This window comes from Haliotis rubra, unplaced genomic scaffold (assembly GCF_003918875.1).
Source record: "Haliotis rubra isolate DU_JTF1 unplaced genomic scaffold, ASM391887v1 Scf108, whole genome shotgun sequence".
NCBI lineage: Eukaryota > Metazoa > Mollusca > Gastropoda > Lepetellida > Haliotidae > Haliotis > Haliotis rubra.
The window spans coordinates 840,076-866,464 of NW_025764981.1; the positions used below are offsets into that span (position 1 = coordinate 840,076).

Below are 26,389 nucleotides of genomic sequence, written 5' to 3' on the forward strand. Positions count from 1 at the left end.
GGATTGGATCATGCTTTTTCCCAAGAAGGCCATTTATAAATTTATGCATTTTCCTAGGATTATTTTTAATCTCCTCGATAGTGGACAGACAATAGTTCTTCTTAGCATGGGCTATGTGTTTAATCATGCTATTCCTCGCTTGACAATACATCTGACGATGAACTTCTAGTCGTGTCTTACGCCAAAGTCTTTCAGATTTACGTTTCTGAATTTTCGCCCAATGGACTTCATCATCATACCAGGGAGAATTTGACCGCACAACAACAGTCTTGCTAACAGCAGGAGCGTGCTTGTCTAGGATTGCAGAGAGCGTATCCTGATAGAGATCTGCTAGAGCCTCAATGTCGTCTGGGGGTTCACACACCAGGCTTGACTTGGCAAGATCGGCCCTGAACAGGTCCTTATTGATTCGTTTATAATTTCGACAAGTTATTGTTTTGATGACATTTCCTGGTTTAGAAAGTTTTAACTGGACGTGAACCAAGAAGTGATCAGACATCTGACAATCACGTACCATCACATCATTGACAATGTCACTGTTTTCGTGAGATACGATCCAATCAAGTATAACCACTAAGCTACCCCACTGCCCCCTAAATTTGAGGCAGGCAGTTTGTTAGTGACATTACACAGTTACAATTTATGATACAGATCAATTTCCTTCAGGTAGTTCACTATCAGATGAGCTCCCACGCGGGAGAACAGATCTTTCAGATTGTTGCTTCATAGTGTGAGTCCCTTGCAGACGATAAGGCCACACTATTGCCAACACTATACACTGACGGTTGTATTCAGTCGGGCTGACCAAATATAAACCAAGGTTGACTGCTCAACACACATACCAGCTCAAGTATTCACATTTCTGCACTTCGATCATTTTGAAGCTCAACTTAGACCATCCAATTGATATATTTACATGCCACCTTGAACAGTATTAGGTATATCAGAATAGGTAAGGTTAATGCAGGAGGACTTTGGTGAAATACACAAGACAATAACCAGGTCCAGCCAGAATTCCCAAACACAATCATGGGTTTCACACTTGTCAAAGGGGGCAAGAGAACAATTCGTGGTGCAGGAGTTATGTCCCCTTTAATTCCCGTTGTGAGTGTTCCAGTGGTTTCAGTGCTGTTTCTTTCAATAAACTCTCACAACAATCTGGATCATCAAGGATCATTGTCCAATGAAACTTCATGAAATTTCCATGAAAAACAAACCAGTTTCAACTATGTCCACATATTCTTTATTTTACAAATGTTCATTAACAACTTCAATTCACAAACACCTTTTTCACTAAAATATGCCCATTCATAAATACTATGTGAAATATATACAGTCAGAATAGGGCTTCCTTGTATGACCAGTAACAGGCCAAGCTGATCTGTAGGAGTTATTCCTGAACACTGGGAAGCTTCAAAACAATGGAAGGTCTAAGAAATACAGATGTTCTTAATGACATCATTAGTATAAACCCTTCAAAGGCTAAAAACACAACAAAATTCATGTATTTGTTGCCAAATAGTCAACAGCACTGTTTCTTTCAAAGGAATATTTTCAAATCCTTCCCAAACATTTTGGCCAATCAGAACAAAGGATGTAAGTATACTTTCTCCCTTGTCAAATCAGAATCAAGGTCTGAAGCACAACGAGATGTCTTGAAGCACAGTGATAAACAGCATATCTGTCTACACAGAAGTTCAGTATTTGTTAGCCTCACTGGAGGCTTGTACACACTTGGCCATCGTCTGCAGGCGTGGCTGATGGAATCGGTCATGTAGAAATCCTTCAGTTCTTGTTGAGATGGGGTGAGAGGGCTGGCGCCAAGAGGCTTCTTCACCAACTACAATACAAATTGAGGAAGGTTTACACAAATGGGAAATAATGTTTTCCTTCATTTGGACACATACTACAGGCAGACAATGGCTGATATCCTAATGTAAAGGCAAAGAAATATGGCTTAACTAAAACTTGTATGCAGGGACCAACCTGGTTTATACAATCCTGTTGTCAGATTTTCCAGTTGCCACCTTCAGAAACCTCATCAAGTGGGAGAGTATCATGATGGGTTAAGGCCATTATCTGCTTGTTACAACATGCCCACTGAAGATCATACGGCAGTTCTATTTATGTCACACAAACGTATTTCATCACCCACAAACTCGTTGTAATTGTAAACACATTTACGAATATGCTACATGGGTCACCAACACTGTGTAAGGGATTTAACAGGCTGGACATCTGTAAACAACTACTAAACCTTCAGCCATGTGGTGTCTAAAGTCATTTAGTTTGAATGTACCCCCCATGAGTGACACTAGTAACTCAGTATCACAAACAGAGAAGAAAGACACATCTATTAAGGTATTATATCATCCTCTGTGAGGCTACTTCAAACTGAGTTGGTTTATAGTGTAAACTGAATGACTGCTGACTGATATTGGTTTTACGCCGCCTTTAGCAATATTCCAGCAACATTACGGCAGGGGACACCAGAAATGGGCTTCACACATTGTACCCATGTGGGGATTCGAACCCGGTTCTTCGGCCTGACGAGCCAACGCTTTAACCACTAGGCTACCCCACCGCCCCGTAAACTGAATGAAGACCCTTACTTGTGCCAGCTGCTGAGCCTGTGTGAAGTAGTTGGCATCTTCAACATCGCCGACCCGGACCAGGTTCGGGGCGACCTCTCCCAGCCTCCGCCTCACCTCTGTGATCTTGTCATAGGGCAAGGTCACTCCAATCATCTGGCAGACAATGAGAAGGGTTTATCAGCTAGCACAAACACGAGTTTTACAAGCTCGTACAAATACAAGGGATTACAGGCTTCAGAAGGACATAGGGGTTTACATGCTTCCACTAACATTACGGTTAACAAACTTCAACAAATACACATTTTATAGGATTCGTTGTGTTGTGTAAACTCTTACATATGAAAACCTATGGAAACCTCCCTGATCCAGCTTACACCTTGCACAATGTACTGACCTCTGACAAGGCCCTGATGATCTTCCAGTCAACGCGAGCGAGACCTGGAGGTGTAACGGCCGTCCTGGTCAACTGTGCACGGCCCTCGGTGTTGACATACGTCACATCCTTCTCCGTGTACGCCGCTCCAGGGAGGATCACATCTGCCATCTCAGCTCCTCTGTCACCATGATGACCTGATACAACATGCATAGATGCTTTGTTATCAGGAAAATTATAAAGTGTAAAACACAAAAGAACACAAAAATTGTCACAAATATCAACAGCTGAACAGCTCTTGACTAACTAATGATCTCAAGTTGAGTATCTCAACATTAAGGTCCACATCTAAATGTGATGCATTAGATGTCCAAGGGGGAACGAAGAACTCGGCCATTTCTCCACTGACTTCCCAGAGTTCCTCAGATTTATCTCGGAATGTTTTCAAGAATCAGACAAACATATCTATGTCTGGCTGACCTTGAGATTCCTGTCATAAAGAACTGAATTTGCTCAATACCGAGTTTCTCTATCAACTTTGAAACAACATGGAATACATGTATAAAATAGGATCCAAACATTAACCTGAAGAGAACAAAACTCAAGACAAATTTCTGCAAAGTAATAATTTAGACGTTTCCAGTTCAAATTTTATGTCTGCCAAGCTTTGCTGAAAGATATTAAGAAGTTTTCGAGTTGTGCTCCGGAAAGGAAACCCACCCCTCCCTTTTGGGACTAAGTTTGAATCGTTTCCATGGAAACCGCGAAAAATAAAAATGCCAAAATTCTGCAAATAGCAAAAGGCACCACTTAAGGTTCTGTTTGATATATCTACCAAGTTTTGCTGAAAAATATTGAAAGTTTTTTGAGTTATGCTCTGGAAACAAAATGATTACGGACGGACGAGGCGTCGACTATATCCCCCCGCATTACATGCCGGGGAATAACAAAACAGACATAAAAGATGCCAAGGCTGCAGCCACACAGCCTCACTCACCCTGGTATACGACAAAGCAATCCTTTGGCAGGTCTTCTCTTGTGATTGCCCCCTCGTCAGCCCCAAGCATGAACAGGACCTTCGGAGGATTCTGACGGATGTGATCCACGCCAGCCTTGTAGCCGAGGTCAAGTGCTGCCACCTGGCTGGCCACCTACAAATAGGTCATGTGATTCTTCAGATCTTGTAGAAATTTCAGGGAGGGCTAATGATCACTGAAGTCTCACACTAAAACCAAAGCATCTTGTTCAAAAACACTAAATTCATGGGATCACTGAGGTCTTATAGTAACAAGAAGACAAAGTCATCAATATCCCCCGCAATGGCAAAATACTCTTCATGATTATGTCTACGAGTTATGATTATGTCAAATATTTAGGTGTGTATATAGAAAAGTGGAAGGAGAGTATTGAAAGGTTTTTAAAGTTCTGCTCCAGAAAGGAGCACTATCACCAATTTCAGTCTAAGTCGAACTTGTTGCCATGGAAACGCCAAAAATATTTTATTCAGAATTCCAAAACTGCCAAAAGGCACCAGTACACCACCAGATCAAAGTATCTGCCAAGTTTGGTGAAGAAATATTGAACGCTTTTAGAGTTCTGCTCCGGAAAAGACAAATGTGCACGGACGGACGGACGCACGTTCGGACGGAGTCCATTTTAATACCCCCCGCAAAACGCGTATCGGGGGATAAAAAAGGTTTCAAGAGGACTTTGAGTTCTTGTCCAAAGATGAGCGGGATCTGGGGATGATGAAGGGAAGTCCCTTGTTCCATCAGATCTTGTCTAAACTTAAGGGAGTCCTTTGATCATTGTGGTCTATAATCGTTCAACTATATGATTTCAGACACCAAACATTTTCGGACGGTGGCATTTAATCAAGCTATAACATGCGTTACAGAGACATTGTAAATGTCCAAACACAGGCAAACTGTAGCGCAAATAGAGAAAATGACCAGGCTTCCTATATGCGAGCGAAGCGAGCAAAGATTGGCAATGTACTTCCCTCGCTTTGGTTCGAAAAATATTTTTAATATCAAAATAAAATATCGCCACCATCAAAGGTAGACATTTCCTTACAGGGTTGTGCTCTTGGATTTCCAACCTCTTATTTAATAATTACTCATATAAAACATATTTAATTCAACATTTTAAGCGTCACTCATGCACCATCAAATCGTTCTTTGCCTCCATTACCCCTGCCAGCTTCCGGTTCAATGCCTGTTGATTTAGGAGCTTTCAAGCACTACAGATCATGTACAAAATGTCACCATAATAAGTTCACTGGTGTCAGTATTATCACTGTGAAACCAGCAGGCAGCATGTCAATGTTCAAGGGGGGAACGAAGAGCTCGACCATTTCTCCATCAAGCTCCCAGAGTTCCTCAGTTTGTCTCGGAATGTTTTCAAGGATCAGACAAACACATCTGAGTCTGGCTGATTTTGAAATTCCCATCTTCTTTGGTACACTTCCATTATCCGGACACCACTCAGCCATATTTGTTTGATGGTTCTAATACAGGGACAAATGACAGCATGCTTATTTGAAAGATATGGAGATTGAGCTAGATATAAGCATATATGGCTTAATCAAGCCTGTACACAGTTTGACCACTTGCTCTGCCAGCCACCACCAAAGCCAGGGACCAAGGGACCATATCTTACTCAGCAATAACAGACTAAGCGGTTTGATTCTGCCAAGTCAATACATCAAAATGAAGTCAGAATCTTCAACATGGACCAAGGTTGAAGTTTATGCAAAACTGAACTGAACACAATAAACCCCAAGCCCCGCCCCTGCCCCGCCCCCGCCCGCCCTGCCCTGCCCTGCTTCCATCCCGCCCCACCCTTTAACAGTGTGCAATACTACATACATGCTTCCTACAAGATTACCAACTTACCCTGTGAAGGACGTTGAGCACCTTCCAGTCTGGCCCACATCCACTGTTGGAGCGGACATTCTCGGCCAGCGTGGACACAGCGGCATGTATGGCGGCACCATCCTCTCTCTGCAGCACACTGCTGCCGACAACAATGATGGGCTTCTTGGCTGCATTCAGCGTCTAGAAACAGACACAACACTTGACATTGAGAGTTTGTCTTTCAATTGCATGAAAGTGGAATATCATATCAAGTTTAGCCCTGTCAGCATCCATAACACTGCGCAAACAACTAGTATTTCAGTACACCAGAAAGAGTAGGTTTATATTTCATCCTGCAGTTGTAAAACTCTAGTCATTGAGGTGAGGTGAGGTGAGGTGAAATTGGGTTTAACATCGTGCTTGAGAATATTTCGCTCATATGACGACGTGCATGCGGGTGTATGTGTATGTGCGGCTGCTTGTACTAGCCCAGACTTAAGCTGGTTTTATAGTGAAGCATGAATACCCAACTCAGACACATTATACTGACTCTGAGCCGACCAGTCCTTGATGTACCCATTAATGCCAAGCGCCAGGCAGGGACCAACAAGTACCATATTTTAACGTCTTTTGGTATGACGCGGCCGGGGATCGAACCCGCGACCTTCCGCTCTCCGGGCGCCACGCTCTAACCACTACACCACACAGGCGGTTGCTTGTCATGAAGGAGCATAGACTCACCTGACAGAAGGGATGTTTGCCACTAGCCAGACTCTCCAACACTGAGGCTGTATCCCCAAGTTGCTGCAAACACCAGAAACATGACACTTGACAAACAAATACCATGTGGGAACATATCACCTGTTTATATTACAAAACTGAATTACTGTCTTCCACATCAAATTTAATCTCAAAGTATTCAGTCAAATATTTACAGCAATAATACTAATGATTACATACTCAAGAGCCTAGTATAAATGATGATATTTAAGGAATTCACAGGGACCAGAAGATGAGTTCAAAACAACCTGGAATTCCCCACATCCATGTCAGACAAAACATGATTCAACTGTTGGTGAAAACAGTGCATCATCTACAATGCCAAATAAAGAACTCTTGTTATCAAGGAGCTGCAACAAAGTACTGACTCACATCGTACTCATATGTCAGATCCACCGGTGTCCCCACCATCGCAACTTGTAGGTCATTGTGGATCCAGCTGAAACAAAACCAGCACCATGCAGAGTGAGTGAGTTTTACGCCACCTTTAGCAATATTCCAGCAACATCATAGGACTACACACATTGTACCCATGTGGGGAATCAAACCCGGGTCTTTGGCGTGACATGCCAACAGTTTAACCACTGGACTACTCCACCACCCCAGCATCATGCAGGAGAACAGAAGGAGCAAGGAATAATGTTGGATTTATAATCCAGTCTAGACAGGAAAATCCAGTGATTCAAGCCACAGATTAAAGAAACATTTAAGTCAGATTTTATGATCAGCATGTGCTGCTACCAAAGTGAGTGAGTGAGTGAGTGAGTTGGGTTTTACGTCGCTTTTAGCAATATTCCAGCAATATCACGACTGGGGACACCAGAAATGGGCTTCACACGTTGTGCCCATGTGGGGAATTGAACCCGGGTCTTCGGCGTGACGAGCCAACGCTTTAACCATTAGGCTACCCCACCGCCCCTGCTACCAAAGACCTCATAAGAGTCAACATGTTACACCATATTCTGAAGAATCACTATTGGGAATAGTAGTAAAGGATGTTAGTGGAGTAAGAGGTATCAGGTGATGAAGGAGCAAGCATACACTCCGAAACATGTTATTCACAATAAAGAAGTTGACATCCATAAATCTTGTTTTCCTTATACATTCCACTTCTGAATGCCCTTCAAAGACTTGGTAAATATGACAACATACACTCTACTGTGTCTATGTTAAAGATTGTTTGTAACAAAATGTTTCAAAAGATTTGGTTCTGCCTGCATGATAAGTGTGCCACACATGCCCTACCTCTTTCTGATCCTGGCGTTAAAGACAGGCGCCTCATAGCGGGGGTTGGTCCCGACCAGCAAAAGCAGGTCAGCCTCCTCGATGCCAGCAATACGTGTGTTGAGCAGGTAGTTGGACCGTAGGTCCGTGCTGAAACAATAGTCACAGTCAGCAGAGGCAATATAGTACTAGTATATCACCCATTGTAAAAGTCAAGCCATTTATAACTGGCGGCACTAACCTTCAGTCAACAAGGACAACAGGGTGTACACGACCCTTTGCGACATTCAAGCCATGTATAAATGTTATCAAGTGCGGTAACTGCAATGGAGAGCATTTGGTCTCATCTAAAAAATGTCCATGGTTTGAATGTGAATCCCAAATTCTTCAAATTAGATATACCCAAAGACCAGAGAAGATCCATGTTAGAATTGGTCTTCAGCAAACCTGTTTCTAGTCAGAGGTGACTAACAGGATTGTGTGGTCAGACTTGCTGACATGGTTGACACATGACATCATATCCCGATTGCATAAATCGATGCTCATGATGTTGATCACTTGATTGTCTGGTAGTGACGCGATTTTACAGACTGCCACCATATAGCTGGAATATTGCTGAGCAGGGCTCCAGATAATTTTTCAACATCAGGAGTACGTACTCCTTATTTTTTCAATATAGGAGTACTCGAAAACCTTAAGCCTACATTTAGAGTACTGAATGGAATTTAATGGTGTATCAGTAATCTTGTGTTTTGTTTCATATATGCACCACAACATTGCTAGTCTTGTGTAAACAGGCCAATAAACAATAAAACAATACTTTTTCAGATAAATACGTCTGTAAATGATTCCAAGACCGTACAGCATTGCTGTGGTGCGTATGTGCTACGTTTTCTAAATTATTTCCTACCGTATCGTGCATATTTTTTATCCGTACATACGCCGATATGGCCCTTATCTGGAGCCCTGGCTGAGTGAGGCGTTAAACAACAATCAATCAATCTCCAGCATCCAATAACAAAAGAGGCGACAGATGAGATGTAGTGGTGATGATTTACAGCTGAATTCAAAGTTCAGTCAACATGGACAATAGGGTTGTACACCACTGTTAGCAAACTTTAAGCTAAATACCATCATGAAGCACCAACTCACCCAGCTCCATCCATGGGGAAGATCTCCTCTGTACACAGCCCCTCACTGCCCAGTCTGTTGAGGAGGTCTTTGAGACTGATAAGGGCCTCAGCATCTACCTGGCCTCCAGCTACAGCCGCCACTTGGTCTCCTTTCACTTCACGGAACTGTAGAGCAGACAATAGGGATGATATCTAGAGATGAGGTGAAATGGGGCTTTATCCCATGTACAAGATTATTACACGTTTCATGTCTACAAAGAGATGTGCTTGTACACGTGTGTGGGTGACTGCATGTTGTACAACTACAGGCTAATGCTGGTTTCACAGTTACAGCTCACTGAAATACCTTGTCACAAGTTACCATGGATACCCCTCTCTGACAGTGACCTACAAAATCCCATCTAAGCATCCTCGTCTATAAAGCAACCCCATTGCAGATACAAATTTATATACTGTGTGTATACTGCAATCTAGATTGAAGCATATCATCAGAGCTTACACAATCCTCAGTAATATAGAGACGCCAGCCCCAGCCCCAGCCCCAGCCCCAGCCCCAGCCCAGGGTCAAGCAGGATACCAGGTACCATCTTTCATTGACTCTTGCTAGAGTTTGATTCAATGCTGCTTTGAGCTATAATCCAGACAAACATGACATTAAGTCAGCTTGGTGTTGGAGGAAAGATTGAAGAAATGGAGGTCTGAGAAGTTCACCGCTTTGTTGAAACCTAAATATTACAGGAATGGTACTAATTTTCCCGAGATTCCCAGAGTTCTTTGAAAACTGTTCTACCTTCTGTGCCACCCTGATGAAAGCGTTCTCCCAGTCTGTGGCCACAAGGTTCCCTTCAGCATTCTTCACAAACGGTGATGTCAAGCGCTGGCGCTTCAGGCCATCGTACGCAAACCGGGACTTATCGGAGATCCATTCTTCATTGATAGCCTGTGATATATGAATCAGTTGACTACAGTGGATATAGAGATACACAGTCATATGTTTCAGGGATTTATCCAGGTTTCCCAACTTAGAGCTCTTTATCAGAAAAGACAAATATCTTCATATTGCTAACATAGGTAAATATTTACCTCTAAAACATCTCTACTAAAGCCATAGCATTAGCTATTACTGCATGATAAATTTGAACACATTCAAAAGATTAGAATAGAGTGAGTGAGTTTGGTTTTACACCCCTTTTAGCAATATTCCAGCAATATCATGGCGGAGGACACCAGAAATGGGCTTCACACGTTGTACCCATGTGGGGTGAATCGAACCCAGGCCTTCAGCGTGACGAGAGAACACATTAACCACTAGGCTACCCCACTGCTCCAATTAGAATAAAATTAAAGTTGTAAAACAATGTATGTTGATCAATGAGCAGCAACTGACCTCATTCATGCGAGGGACAATTCTCATCACTTCATTCGTCCTCATGGTGACAACGATGTTGCTTCCCAAACCATCCATCACATCTACACTCTCAACTTTTCTGGAAATCACAAAACAAAAAACACATGAAAACATGGCAACTTAATAACTACACATCAGCATAAATGTGTTACAAACATCGATAGCTGAACAGCTATTGACTATCTACAACTGAAAAGTTGAAATGTCTCTACAAGGGCCTACATCTAAATGTGATGCATTAGATGTCCAAGGGGGAACGAAGAACTCAGCCATTTCTCCACTGACTTCCCAGAGTTCCTCAGATTTATCTCGGAATGTTTTCAAGAATCAGACAAACATATCTATGTCTGGCTGACCTTGAGATTCCTGTCAATAAAGAACTGAATTTGCTCAGTACTGAAGTTCTCTATCAACTTTGAAACAACATTGTGTACATGTATAAAATAGGATCCAAACATTAACCTGAAGAGAACAAAACTCAAGACAAATTTCCACAAAGTTATAATTTAGACGTTTCCAGTTCAAATTTTATGTTGTACACATATCATATTGAGAAAGAAATGAAGAAAATGAAAAAACAAAACAAGAAGACAAAGTCATCAATATCCCCCGCAATGGCAAAATACTCTTCATGATTATGTCTACTAGTTATGATTATGTCAAATATTTAGGTGTGTATATAGAAAAGTGGAAGGAGAGTATTGAAAGGTCTTTAAAGTTCTGCTCCAGAAAATAGCACTATCACCAATTCCAGTCAAAGTGAAACTTGTTGCCATGGAAAAGCCAAAATATTTTATTCAGAATTCCAAAACTACCAAAAGGCACCAGTACACCACAAGATATATGTATGTGCCAAGTTTGGTGAAGAAACATTGAACGGTTTTAGAGTTCTGCTCTGGAAAAGAGCACTACCACTAATTTCAGTTTTAGTCAAGCTTGTTGCCATGGAAATGTGAAAAATATATTATTCAGAAATCCAAAACTACCAAAAGGCACCAGTACACCGCCAGACCAATCTATGTGCCAAGTTTGGTGAAGAAATAGTGAACAGTTTTAGAGTTCTGCTCTGGAAAAGACAAAAGTGCAGGGACGGACGGAGTCCATTTTAATACCCCCCGCAAAACGGGTTGCGGGGGATAAAAATTCAACTAAACAAATAGCTGAGTCTGCAAAATGACTTAACTCCATGCTCATAGCACAATTTTGTCTTTCAAACCTTGATTATGGGACTGAATCGTAATGGTACTGCTACTAGGTAAACAAGAGTCATCAGAAGATGACATATCCCCCCCGGCCCCCACATATTTGAAAGAACAAATCATCTGACAGTTACTTGAAGTCCAGCTTGATATTTTTTAGACTAAGTCCAAATCGTTTCCATGGAAATCATGGGTAATATAAATGCCCAATAGATGTCCAAGGGGGAACGAAGAACTCAGCCATTTCTCCACTGACTTCCCAGAGTTCCTCAGATTTATCTCGGAATGTTTTCAAGAATCAGACAAACATATCTATGTCAGGCTGACCTTGAGATTCCTGTCACTGAAACCATTACGTATGTCGTGAATACACTACGAGGCAAATACAATGTTTTACAAATATATTAACGAATATGAATATTCATTAAGGAATACTTTATGTTTAATGTCAATGAAGTAAAATAACAAACATTTCATGTCTTTGCTTAGGTTGTTACATTTCAATGATAATTTCTGTAAAGCAAAAAGCCATACATCATAAATAATGCCGCTTATAGCCTAATGACAGTGCCGTAAGGGGCCTTGGCCAAATGTCATGATGGCTGCATGCTTGAATATGTTCCATTTTGAAAATCTCACTAACATAAACAACAAACAAGTTTCAAGTAAAACAATCTTTTAAAATTAAGGGCTGCAACGATTTGGTTCAATTCATCGAAAATCGAATCTGAGTACGGGTTCTTTTCAAACACGGACCTGCCTAGCAGTTAGGTGAAAATTTAGACATGTATACGAACATATTTTGTGGGCAGGTAATTTTGGTCAGGGCTTAATAACTACACATCAGCATAAACGTGTTACTAAAAGTCAATAGCTGAACAGCTATTGATCTACAAATGAAAAGTTGAATGTCTCTACAAAGGCCTACATCTAAATGTGATGCATTAGATGTCCAAGGGGGAACGAAGAACTCAGCCATTTCTCCACTGACTTCCCAGAGTTCCTCAGATTTATCTCGGAATGTTTTCAAGAATCAGACAAACATATCTATGTCAGGCTGACCTTGAGATTCCTGTCACTGAAACCATTACGGATGAAGTGAATACACTACGAGGCAAATATAATGTTTTACAAATATATTAACGAATATGAATATTTATTAAGGAATCCTTTATGTTTAATGTCAATGAAGTAAAATAACAAACATTTCATGTCATTGCTTAGGTTGTTACATTTCAATGATAATATCTGTAAAGCAAAAAGCCATACATCATAAATAATGCCGCTTATAGCCTAATGACAGTGCCGAAAGGGGCCTTGGCCAAATGTCAGGAGTTACACACTGCTGCATGCTTGAATATGTTCCATTTTGAAAATCTCACTAACATAAACAACAAGCGAGTTTCAAGTAAAACAATCTTTTAAAATTAAGGGCTGCAACGATTCGGTTCGATTCATCGAAAATCGAATCTGACACTGTAGTTTCGATAACCATTATCACTATTTTGATTCAATATTTGAATACAAATTGCAGCGTTCGAAATATCTGCCTGCCCAACCGCCCGAGGACGGGTTCTTTTCAACACGGACCTGCCTAGCGGTCAGGTGAAAATTTAGACATGTATGCGAACATATTTTGTGGGCAGGTAAGTTTTGGTCAGGGCTTTCAAGTCTTACATCTAGCCAGCCCTGTGGTCTGGCTGAAATTTTTGGGAGTTTCATACACTGCCAGTTTAAATTATTTCCACACAGCCAGAATGTAATTTTGACTCTAACTCGAGCAGTTTCGCACGCTGAAATATGAGAAACGTGATAGGTTGATGCCGGTCTAATTATCCAATGAAAATGATTGTTAGTAGACCTCGCCAAATTGACGATGGATTTCACGCTAAAAAAGCCAACTCTGAGAGTTAAATGAAATCTGATGTTTTTACTTCAATCGAATCAAGGGTGCAATATCGAATATTGAATCGAATCGAGTTCTGGGTGAATTGTTGCAGCCCTATTAAAAATATTCGTAAATATTTGACTGTAGTTACCACAAATAAGGAATTAAATTCATGAAGGGATACGGTTCGATTCATCATATATACGCAAGTGAATTGTACCAGGACAAGAAACCATCTCGGATCAATAATCAGTTGCCTTTCCTCCAATACCAGGTCATAATGACACCTTAACAAGTTTAAATACACTTACAACAATATTTGCTAAGTCCAATGACCATGATGACTGTTTCCTGTTTTTCAGGCAAGTTAGATACGTGATCGCAGTAATCATTGACTTCTAACTTCCAGGGTACGGCTGTGATACCAGTTAATCTCACACTTACTTGGTCTCCCAGGGTCTGGCTGTGAAGGCGTACGGCTTGGACGTGAGAGCTCCAACAGGACACAAGTCAATGACATTGCCTGACAATTCAGACTTGAACATCTTCTCAACGTATGTGCCGACCTGCATGTCATTTCCCCGGCCTGTTGTGCCCAGGTCCTCAACTCCTGCCACCTCACTTGCAAACCTGGAGGAAGAATCATCTACATCAGGGACCGGTGTTTATGTCAGAACGACTGACTGACTGAGTTTAGTTTTACGCCGCTTTTAGCAATATTCCAGCAATATCACGGCAGGGGACACCAGAAATGGGCTTAACACATTGTGCCCATGTGGGGAATCGAACCGGGCCTCGGCGTGACGAGTCAACGCTTTAACCACTAGGCTACCCACCGCCCTTATGTCAGAGCGAGACTGATTGTTCTTAATACTGCCATCAGAAACATTTCGATTTCAGGGTGCGATTTTCTTTGGGGGCTTCTGCACCAAGTGCAAACTGGCTTATAGGTTTCGCTGCAGATCTATTCAATCTTCAGCTGCAAATCTATTCAATCTTCAGCTGCAAATCTATTCAATCTTCAACTGCAGATCTATTCAATCTTCAACTGCAGATCTATTCAATCTTCAACTGCAGATCTATTCAATCTTCAACTGCAGATCTATTCAATCTTCAACTGCAGATCTATTTAATCTACAGCTGCAGATCTATTCAATCTCCAGCTGCAGATCTATTCAATCTCCAGCTGCAGATCTATTCAATCTTCAACTGCAGATCTATTCAATCTTCAACTGCAGATCTATTCAATCTTCAACTGCAGATCTATTCAATCTACAGCTGCAGATCTATTCAATCTCCAGCTGCAGATCTATTCAATCTCCAGCTGCAGATCTATTCAGTCGTCAGCTGCAAATGTATTAATTGACTTCTAACTTGGGTCATTCTTCAATGGTGGTGTCCTAAAGGTAGAGAGGTATTGCCTCAGAGTAAAAGATCTGATTATAATGAGACTAATATGTACTGCTTCTCACCTGATACATCTTGTACAATGAATGCACCTGGTCATAATTGTCTTCACCAAGGGGCCAACATTTTTGTCTTCAACAGCTCTGGAATTTCAACAAAATAAACATGTGACCACTTTTTAACACAGGAGACTGTAATTAACTTACAAGTTACAAATGCTTGTTGCTTGTTACTAAAGCCAATCAGCATTTTTACAGCCAAATGATGTCACCATGTAACCGAGTCTGGACCAGATAATCCAGTGATTGACATTGTGAACAAAAATCCCTGCACTTGGAGAAAGTTACATGTCATCAACCAACTGACTGAGCCTGACCACTTGGTACCCTTACAGTGCGTGAAATAGCCACAAGCCCATTAGCCCGGGGCTAGTAAAACTCCAGTCGGGCCAGTAAATCTCCACAAACACTGGCCCGACAGGCTAGTGAATTTTCATGGGGTCATTTTGTAAATACATCACTCTCTCCAACATGTTAAGTTACAATACACTTTTAAATCATGCAAGATTATGGCCTGATGAAAATGTTCGTCATATTAGCAGCTTAATGATGAAACCCTTGTCATGCTGACAGTATCTTATTCTCATCTATTTTTGTAATCTTTTGCTTAGTTTCTGCATTCAGATTTCGGGCTAGTGAATTATTTTGTGGGCTGGTAACTTTCGGGCATAGCGAGCCAGACTGGCGAGCAAAATGTGGAAACTATTTCGCACACTGTACCCTTGTACTACTGGCATAGGGTGCTAGGGATAACGTCTTTCCCCAAATCCAGACAGGCAATAGGGTTTAATGTCATGTTCAACTTCAAGATTGTAGCAGCATGCATGTGAGGGTGAGTATGTGTGGTTGCTTGTTAGGGATGCCACATTACATCGATACTTTTTCTAAGATGATACAATTATTGATACATTCAATACTGTATCGATATTTAGTCTTTAAAGTATCGGTTTAATATGTCTCTGTACCATTTACATTTTGCAATTGTATCATGTTTTTTTATGTTATGAAAGTTATAAATGATTATTTTTCATGCTCAAAGATGGGAAATTAGAAATTTTTAATCTCCAGTGCTTCAGCCAGGATTTTTTGAGTGTTGCCAATTGGCACCTTAACTACTAAAATGTGTGCCAATGCAGTTGAGACTTTTGCCATTCATGGTAACCATGGTATAGAAGACCTGTGGATTATATTAAATGTTGTGCCAATGGGCGCTCTAGCATTGGAAAAAAGTGCCATTATATATTTTTTAGTGTGAATGGCGCAATGGCGCTTGCCTGGCTGAAGCACTGAATCTCTGAGAATCAAAAATGTTTTCATCTTTTCATGGACAATTATAAATTATGAAAGATGTAACTAAATTTACACAATAATGCCACGAAAATAGGTATCGTGATTCGCATCGAATCATGACATGGGTATCGTGATACGTATCGAACCATGACATGGGTATCGTGATACGTATCGATTCATGAAACTTATGTATCGTGAGATTACTATTGCTTGTACTATCCTCAACTTGAGCTGCTTTTCAAATTGGGACATCCCCCTGTGACGAGTATGCTGACTGAGCCAACCAGTCCTTGTTTTATACTGTTAATGCAGAGTGGCAGGCAGGGCAACAACAAGTACCAGCATTTATAAGTTGGTAACATATACTACCTATCAAAAGGTTAGATTCACTTAAAGCACTCACTATATGTTATGTATATATATGTGGTTACATCGAAGATGAATTTCTACATTTAACTCATGCAAACCTTATGCATATGAATTGCACGAGGATCATGCATCAAATTGCTGAAAAGCATGTGCAAATATTGTGCATGTGAACAGCTGCGTTTTGGTGTAAAGTTTTGTTAAGAATTCGCCCATTTTTGGTGTTCCCCTGCTATGATGTTGCTGTAATCTTGCTAAAAGCAGCGTAAAAACCAAACTCAGTCAGTCAGTAAGAATTCGCCAATTTTCACTCAGTTTCATAATTTGTTGAACTCATGACAATAATCTTTTCAACGTTACAAATTTGTTTTACAATACATCAATTCATGTGTAAACAGTACCCTTAAACTGTATAGAATATTTTGCAAAATCTAGTTAAGATCAGTTGGCTGAAGTAAGTGGCTACATTTACACTAGTGAGTCTAAACTTTTGATGGGGAGTATATAACCAGAGAGAGAAAAGACGACTTGACTATAAGACTAGACAAAGGATGAGTTCTGAAATGACCAATATTAATCGCAAGTACAAGTCTCACCTCTTGCCAGTGAAGTGAGTATCTGTGAATCTGCTTCTGTCACTCCCGAAAGCCATCGACTGGTCCTGATAACAACCACACACATCACATTACACATCAATCAAAACAAATGTCAATTGATAAAGGTTCATTTCCCAAACCTAACACAACAAATTTTGAATTTCAACAGCAGCATGACACATATATGACAGATGGTAATCAAACCTTCCACTGTCAAGGTAGACACTCCATCCACGAGAACACAGCGATGGCCTGTTACATTATAGGGCCTGTAAGTAGGTCACAGCACTTTGTGAGACCCTAGTACTTCTGGTGACAATGTTTCATACCTTTTTGAATGGCCTCATGGTTGACAGTTGACAGTAAGGAACCGATAATCCTTGCAGGAAAAACAAATTTCCAATCTAACCATACCCAAATTAGCCAACTATTACGACTGTCAACAGCTGTGACAGCCAACCATGGTTGTATACTTGGTCCTGTCTAGTAAAACATATTTGGTGGTCGTGCAATTTGGATGCAAAACTTGTTCTTGAATATACTGTCACCAGAAATCTGGTACCGGAAGTAAGCTGGGCCCAGTCTTGCATATCATAAGTTGGTGCGCACAAAGGGGACCGGGAACCAGCTTAGTACCAGAAGTACGGCCTCGCGAGACTTACAGGCACTATAGAGTCAAGCTGTCCACTACTTGAGCATGTTGCACTGACCTGCAGATCACACTCTCCTCCCTGGTCACAGATGGGACAGTCAAGGGGGTGGTTCACCAGCAGGAACTCCATCACACCCTCTCTGTGGAGGAGATCAAACAGTTAACTAATCAAATACAAAAGATACAACTTGAAAACAATGTGAAATCATGGAAATCTAGATGTATTGTTTTTTGGTTGTTGTTTTTTGTCACTAAACGCTGCACTCAGAAATATTCCAGCTATAAGGCGGCAGTCTGTAAATAATCGAAACTGGACCAGACAATCCAGTGATCAATAGCATTACCATTGAATGTACGCAAATGGATAAGATGACATATGTCAACCAAGTCAGCAAGTCTGACAACCAAATCCCGTTAGTCGCTTCTTACTGACTGACTGACTGAATTTGGTTTTACGCCGCTTTAAGCAATATTCCAGCAACATCACGGCGGGGACACCAGAAATGGGCTTCACAAAATGTACCCATGTGGGGATTCGAACCCGGGTCTTCGGCGTGACAAGCCAACGCTTTAACCACTAGGCTACCCCACCGCCCCAGTCGCTTCTTACTACAAACATGAATGTATGTAAATGTGTTCAGGCTAATGAATCACAGGTACGTGGTTCATTTGCAATTATGTTAATTTTCCCAACAGATTTATCAGGGGAGACAGTATACTGACTGCAAGCCAACTAGCCCTTTTTATCGTAAATGCAAACAGCCTGGCAGGGTAACAATAAGTGTCAGTTTTTAACATGTTAACAACACAGGACTGAACCCTAAACCTGCTCTTTGGACAGGTGCTCTATCCACCAGATACCATAATCTAGATAGGTCTTAACAAAACAAACAAAAGTCACTCCAAAGAACAGAAACAAGCTAAGCTCTCGATGAAAACCACCTTTGACAAGGTCAAATGTCCGATCTGGTCCAGGCTAACCAGCGACTCACAGTACTTATCCACGCATCTCACACATCACAGCTATCCAATCATCACTTTAGTCATCATGTTCTGTGACTACTTTTGATGGCTGCAGGAAGCTGCTTACCTGGCCTTCCTGGTGACAGGAGAGTCAGTCTTGATCCTCATCCCTTTCATCACTGGCATCGCACACGAGGCAATCGGCTACAAAAACACAACAGAGTCAGTCATTTAGGTAGTGGTAACTTACACTAGTGTTGGGAATTGGTTGAAATCTCACAATTGATGATTGTTTCATTACCAACGAACAATCATCGAAAAAAATTGGTTAGCGTCATTTTTCAGATTTCCTATCCAGGTTGTTATTGCAAATATGTATAACATGATGCAACTTGCTACTTTAAAGTGATGACTAATATATCATGAACATAAACTTCCCGGAGTCTTCAAGAAATATTCAGTCATGACTTTTCAGTCAGTGAAGTGAGTTTTCTAAGAATTAAACACGTTTTCACGCCCTGACAACTTCAACGATATGTTCCATTGTCAAGTATTTCAAAGACTAAAACAGTAGTTCCAAAATCGTTTATGTTTGATTATGAAAAATGTGATCGATTGCTTGGTCGTTTGGTCACTGCGACCAATCTTCGATTATTTCAATTAATCGGACCACCACCAACTTACACTCCCCGACATATACGGATAATCAGACATGTCATTCTCCCAGACTTGACATATTTTGGCAATCAGTTCGCAATAGTTGAACATAATAATGCCTTCCAAAAGATGAGTGGTACACATAAAAATACAACAGTGAAATGAAAAGAAACAAACGGGATGTTTGGCATTTTTAATGTAAATAAGAGAAAGGTTTCATCTTTAATGTAGCCTGTTCTCTTTATTCCACATGTGATCAATTCCAGGATAGATAAAAAACAAGAATGCAGTGAGATTATTCCCCGGCGTCAGTGATTGTCAACAAAGTGAGTGAGTGAGTTTAGTTTTACGCCGCACTCAGCAATATTCCAGCTATATGGCGGCGATCTGTAAATAATCGAGTCAGGACAAGACAATCTAGTGATCCACAGCATGAGCATCGACCCGCGCAATTGGGAACCGATGACATATGTCAACCAAGTCAGTGAGCCTGACCACCCAATCCCGTTAGTTGCCTCTTATGACAAGCATAGTCGCCTTTTGTGGCAAGCATGGGTTGCTGAAGACCTATTCTACCCCGGATCTCAATGAGTCTTGTCAACAAAGAGGCAGAAAGTACCTTGGGCGACTTCTCCACCTCCACCAGACACATCCTGCAGTTTCCAGCGATGGAGAGACGGTCATGGTAGCAGAACCGAGGAATCTCTACACCCCCCTCAGCACAGGCCTGCAACAAGGAACATGACATGGGACTTCACACAAGCCAAGATTTCATGCGGGAGGATAGTGCATGTGATACACATCAAAGACGTTAAAAACTTTGCTGACATCAATAAACATTGTTATGGTGCTGATAAACAAAGGAAAATAATCTAACATCCACGGCCATGATCAGAGGATCCTGTTACGCCAGAGGGAAACAACTCTGTAAAGGATGCCTGTTTGATGGCTTGGCCACACATTCAATAGCATTTGTAGGATAAACGTGAGAAGACTAGCATGAGAATATTGACTACATGTAAATTAGGGTGGCTTGCATTCTATTTCTACTGTAAACAAGACATCCAATATTACCTGCAGCACTGTGATGCCTGGTTCTACCAACACACTCTTGTCATCAACAAATACTTCTATTTTCTCTGGGGCACCTGTCGAGTTGGCTCGCACTGAAACAAGAAGAATGAAAACTGAAAATGTTGTAAATACCAATAATTACCACATATGAGCATCTACTTAACAATTCATTCTATCCTCCATTCATCATGTTCACACTGAGTAAATGCCATGTTTATTCAAACTGCTGATAGTACTGTCATGACAATAAATTTGCATCAACTTTCTGAACAAATCCATGACATGTGCTCATGTACTAAATTACCAGAAAATGCCCTAAATACAAAATATTTCTAAGTTCATTCAGTACTACACAGTGATGAAATTTACAATCAACCCGTACTTACATGCATGCTTCAGCAGGTTGTGAGCCGACAGAGCCCTCCTAACGGGCATCAGAGGCAGCATCCTGATCTGTCAGCAGGTTACGCTGAAACGGAAAAAAGAACCAATCATGAAATAACACTAACTGTGATTTAAAGATCAATTACTCTTTATTCTGAAGGAAAAACAACAGGATGTGTGAAAGAGTTTCAAAAGGTTTGAAAAGAATATGATTGTCCTCATGCACGCTGAAAGATTCAGTGTTATCGGTAAATTCTTTTCCCACAGAAAATGATTAGCAAGCTCCTTGAGCACTTTTGAGTGGACATCATAAAGATAGACTGGTGATCTTGCAAGCCTCTTACATGCAAGATGAGGTAGCCTTACAATGCCCTTCGATTAAAAATGTAATTTTCTGACTAAAATTGATATTTTATACTTATCCTGACTCATGCTAAATGCTTGTCTCCTTCTCCTTGCGAATGATAGTGGAACACTTGAAATCCCTTGAAGTTCCCTTCTAAAAAGCGGACATAAAATCACCACTCACCCACGAGTTACCTCCCTTGCCTCCTTGGCGCCCTTTTGGTCACCTGACCGGCCATGTTTTGTCACTCTCTCCGTATGTATGCCCGACACCCGGATTTACAGGGAAATCCAGAGTTCCATAAGAGGGGAGGTTGGGAGGGCTGACCTCATGAGTCCAGATAAGTATAAAATATCAATTTTAGTCAGAAAATTACATATTTTTCCTTAATCTGACTCTTGCAGAATCCGTCGGAATCGGTGGTGGGTCAGGCCACTTCTGGATTCTCTGGCTGTTGATTTACGTCCTGTATTACTCCCCATGGGAACTTATGACGGCACTGCTGATGATTCTGTTCTTTCAACTTCCACTGATGAGTCTGGGGAGGGGGGAACCACTAGTCAGATTTCTTCTGAAACTTCTCCTGACATTTCCATGTGGATTTTAGATATACTAATGTTCCATTAGTTATCTATTGCAACTCCATCTCTTGATGCGTGCATCAAGTGGAGATGTGACCCTTCTTCATGTACAAGTATGTCCTATACAAGTACAGGGTCTATCACTCATGCTAGCCTGTCCTAGACGTGTGCATGGACTTGAACCATTTGCTCTCCAGAGCGTTGGTTTTCACAAGTCACGTGATAAAAGGGTCAGATTTTTCTCAGCTCCTTTGTGGAACCGTTAGTTGTTGTGCTACAACAAGTGGCCCAAACTGGTGAATGCCTGAGACGTCGTCGGTGGCAATGTCTCTGAGGTAGTGGTTGGCAAATACTGTGTCCAATTTCCAAAAGCAGCCCTCCATTATTGTTGTAATCGAGCAGTTTCCATGCAGAGCAAGTGTAGACACCAGGGCTCTGACTTCGTGGGGATTGGAGGCTCGAGGAGGCTCAAGTCCTGCTGCTTTGTAGGCCCTTAGTATAACGGCTCTCATCAGTTTAAGATGCTGAAATCTTCAAAGTGCCGCAGTGACCTTGAAACTTATGTGAAGGTCACCAAAATCTACTGGAAGCTTGGTGTCAAATATGAAGAAAGTCCAGTGAATGGTTCTTGAGATATCTTCGATGAAGTCTTTGGGGTAGTAGCCTTCTTTTTCTGCGTTGAAGACGATCTAGGCTTCTTCGTCTGCGAAGAGGTCAGCTCCGTTGACGACGATCTCTTATTGGCTCCAGAGTTCATCACTGGAACAGTGACCTGCCCCCGTAAAACGCTCTGCAATTCACTGGATTTATGAACATCGGCAGCAGTACTTAATACACGGTTATCAGCACAATCACTCAATTTAGACGTGACTTTTGAATACCTTCTTACCCAGTCCTTTGCACGTCTATGAATGGAAAAATGGTAGTTATTAAATTCAAGAGTGGTTTATTCCAGACAATGTTTACAGTGAGAGCTGAAAGAACATGAAGTAGAGCAATCAGGACATAATAAATGTGGGTCAGCCGCAGACAGTCGGTAACTACAACAAACACAAGTTTTCATCAAATGTAAACACGATGAAAAACCATGTCAAACAACGTATAATTTAGATCAAATTTCAAACCATATAGTAGAATATAATCCTAAAAGTCGTATACAGCAATAATTTTGATGTAGGGTCCAAAATAGAAAAGGATATGTGCCATATAGGGACCCAGGTGCTCTCACAACCGTCCTCAAGGGCGAAGAAGGAGAGTGTAACAAAAATATGGCCGGTCAGGTGACCAAAAGGGCGCCAAGGAAGGTAACTCGTGGGCAAGTGGTGATTTTACGTCTGCTTTTTAGAAGGGAACTTCAAGGGATTTCAAGTGTTCCACTATCATTTGCAAGGAGAAGAAGACAAGCATTTAGCATGAGTCAGGATAAGGAAAAGTACATGTTTTTTATGATTTTTTATTAACAATCTGCGTGTGACAATAATCCTGATAGTTTGCATTCTGTTCATTATTCTTAATGCTCTAAATCATGGATTTCAGTCTTAACAAGTCAAATGTTTGGCCACATTAGACAGGTTGGGGAAACCTACCGATCGGCCTATAAAAGGCCGAATGGGATATTATAGGCCATTCTGCCTCTTTTGCTATAGGCGATCAGGCTATATTTGACCATTATTATTATTTCACAAACTATCAAATGGTTTTAAATGATCATAGAGATGAATAGTTAATGGACCTCCTCAGCTTAAAAAAAATAAGTTTTTGGACAAAATGGAAATTTATATAATGTTCAGGAAAAGATGTTTCATTTAAGAACACAATTTTGCACAGATTTTTATTTTGAAAACTAAAACTGAATATCTATGTCATTAATTTTCAGTGAAAATTTTCAAAAATATTACAGACTTACAGCGTCCTGACAAAAGTATTCGCGATTTGGCAAGTATGGCCGTTCGGCTTTGATTGAAACATCTTGTATTTTGTCTCTTGCTTTGCAAATACTGAACAGATTTCATGTTTGATACGGCGCTTGTGAACTTGATATACGATTAGTGCGCATGTGCAATGACGTCATATGTCGTCTGCTTGGAATGCAGAAATCGTCTGCTGTAAACAATGGGTCGAAAATCAAAGGAACTCAACATCAGTATGAAAGAACTAATTGTGGATTTGAAACTGAATGGAAAGAAAACTTTTGACATTGTGAAATTATTAGGTATACCTGAATCAACAATTGGGTATGTTTGGCAAAAATATTTGAATTGTGGTAATGTTGAAAACGTCCGACGAAGTGGTAGGCCGAGAATACTGAGTATTAGTAGTAAACATGCAAGAATAGATTTAACATTCTAAGAGACATTACCCATGATTAAAATGTTGGTCAACATCAACAAGTAAACAGTAGAATGATTCAAAGAGTTTTGCATCGGAATGGTGATTTTCGTCAGGTTATTAGAAAGCGTATTGTTGTGAAGGAAGTGAACAGAAGAAAACGACTTCACTAGTGTTTGGAAAGGAGAATTTGGACAGTGCAAAATTATTGGAAACGGGTGTTTTCAGTGATGAATCGCAGGTAGTTATTGGTCAGAATGGAAGAGTTTTCGTTTGGAGAAGTGCGCATGAAGCCTATTGTCCCGAATGCATGTACGGTACAGTGTTGGCACCTTGTGTCGTGTTAATGGTAATATTAATGCTGTCAAGTATCATGAAATACTTGAAGACAACCTCTGGCCCGTTATAGCTCAGCACTTCAACAACAAACAATATCGGTTTCAAGATGACAATGCCCCAGTGCATTGGGCACGAATTATTCAGGAATACGAGCGTGACAATGCTGTAAATTGCATGACCTGGCCTGCACAGTCTCCCGATCTCAATATTATTGAAAATGTATGACTACACATCAAAAGAACACTGCAGCAACGATCACAAACTATCCTGACCACTGACGAACTGTATGACGCCATCCACGAACTCCACGGTGTACTTGACCAAGTACCGCGGTATGACATCTTTCATTTTGTTAAATATCGCTGTTTAAAGCTTTCATACGGTCTTGTGTTTACTTCCGCCATTTTGAAAAGTCGCAAATACGCTGTCATCACGCTGTATATTTAATTAGCAATTTCCAAACTCCTTTATTATGTGATGAAAATGCTCAAAAAGTTTTTGAATGAAAACCTTAGGACATCAACATTGAATGGTGTTAATATCCTCATGTTGAAATGCACCACTTTAAATTTATTTGATAAATATCATAATTAAAGGCCAATCAGGCCTATAGCAAAATAGGCAGAACGGCCTATTATATCCCGTTTGGCCTGTTATAGGCCAATCCGATAGGTAGGTTTCCCCAACCTGTTAGATAAGCTGAAAGTGTTGTTGTCTACAAAGGGTACTAGTACGTACTACATAATATGTACCCCAGCAGCTCAGGTAAATATTCGCCATTGCGTATGCTCTTTGCATGGAATGGAGGTGTACTTTTCAGTATTCTGATTTTACCATGGGTACGTTTCTGCTTACATGTGTACGTATCTACAGTACCCGTGCTGACAGCGACCCCTTCAGCAATAGTTCACGCAACTTTGCCCCAAATTACTAACTTGCCTTTCAAATTTTTTAAAAAACCCATATATACAGTCCGTTTGGCTTAAAAGCGGACCGATGAATTGCAATCTAACTCGAAAACTAATAAACATAACATACTCAATGAAACGCTGATCATAATCAAAACATCATACCCACTCTGTGAGGTTTTTGCAGAATTTTGTCCTAAAAATAAGAAAGTTGTTTAACAAACTATCATTAAAATATTGACACAGTTCACTGTTTTTTACGAGGGAGGAGTGCAGAGAAAGGGACAGCCAGGTGTTCGAGAAGCACGTTCACAGACAAAGTTATTTATTCATTAACCTGTGCTGTGCCGTCTCCATCCGTTCTCGAACACCTGGCTGTCCCTTTCTCTGCACTCCTCCCTCGTAATCAGCGTTTCATTGAGTATTTTATATTTATTAGTTTTCGAGTTAGATTGCAATTCATCGGTCCACTTTGGAGCCAAACGGACTATACATGGTTGCCCTAATGGGCCTATTTGTCAGTTCACTGACTGCTATTTGCACTGTTAGTTCTAAGAACATTCAAATCCACATTAGGATGATCAACTTTCCGAAATAAAACTGAGAAGGCATGGTATGAAATACGCAGGGGCGCACTTGCATAATATTCGGTCAGTTTGGAGAATTTGCTGCCGCGTTCAACCACACTGACAGGGGAGGATTAATTTCTTTACGAAATTTGATTTAATGCAACTATTAATTAAGAAAAGGAGTGCATAACCATGTGAGCTCCTACCCTCGAAACGACCCCTGCGAGCGAAAGTCTGTTCAATGACACAAATATGGCAGCGCCCTGTGATACGAGTATAAAGTCTGGAATGATATCCGGATCGGGAATTGGTTATGCAACATCAATAATTATATTTTTTGAAATAGATGAAACCTGAGAGAAGACGCAAAATGCAGTGATGAATATTGGAGAGCATTTTTTATTACAGAGTAT

At 40.8% G+C, this 26,389-nt stretch overlaps 1 protein-coding gene across 1 annotated transcript; it reads right to left on the bottom strand.

The window, feature by feature from the left end:
- Window positions 1–1,227: 1,227 nt before the first annotated feature.
- On the bottom strand, window positions 1,228–26,259 carry LOC124281075 (NADH-ubiquinone oxidoreductase 75 kDa subunit, mitochondrial-like). Its single transcript, XM_046717088.1, is given in 21 exon segments — window positions 1,228–1,747; window positions 1,750–1,840; window positions 2,613–2,747; window positions 2,989–3,164; window positions 3,965–4,118; window positions 5,865–6,026; window positions 6,567–6,629; window positions 6,978–7,044; window positions 7,851–7,979; window positions 8,982–9,127; window positions 9,753–9,902; window positions 10,350–10,449; window positions 13,902–14,087; window positions 14,930–15,007; window positions 17,176–17,240; window positions 17,886–17,967; window positions 18,918–18,994; window positions 20,067–20,174; window positions 20,522–20,613; window positions 20,908–20,990; window positions 26,183–26,259. Coding segments are annotated over 20 exon segments (2,172 nt in total). The 5' UTR covers window positions 20,969–20,990; window positions 26,183–26,259; the 3' UTR covers window positions 1,228–1,697.
- Window positions 26,260–26,389: the final 130 nt, after the last annotated feature.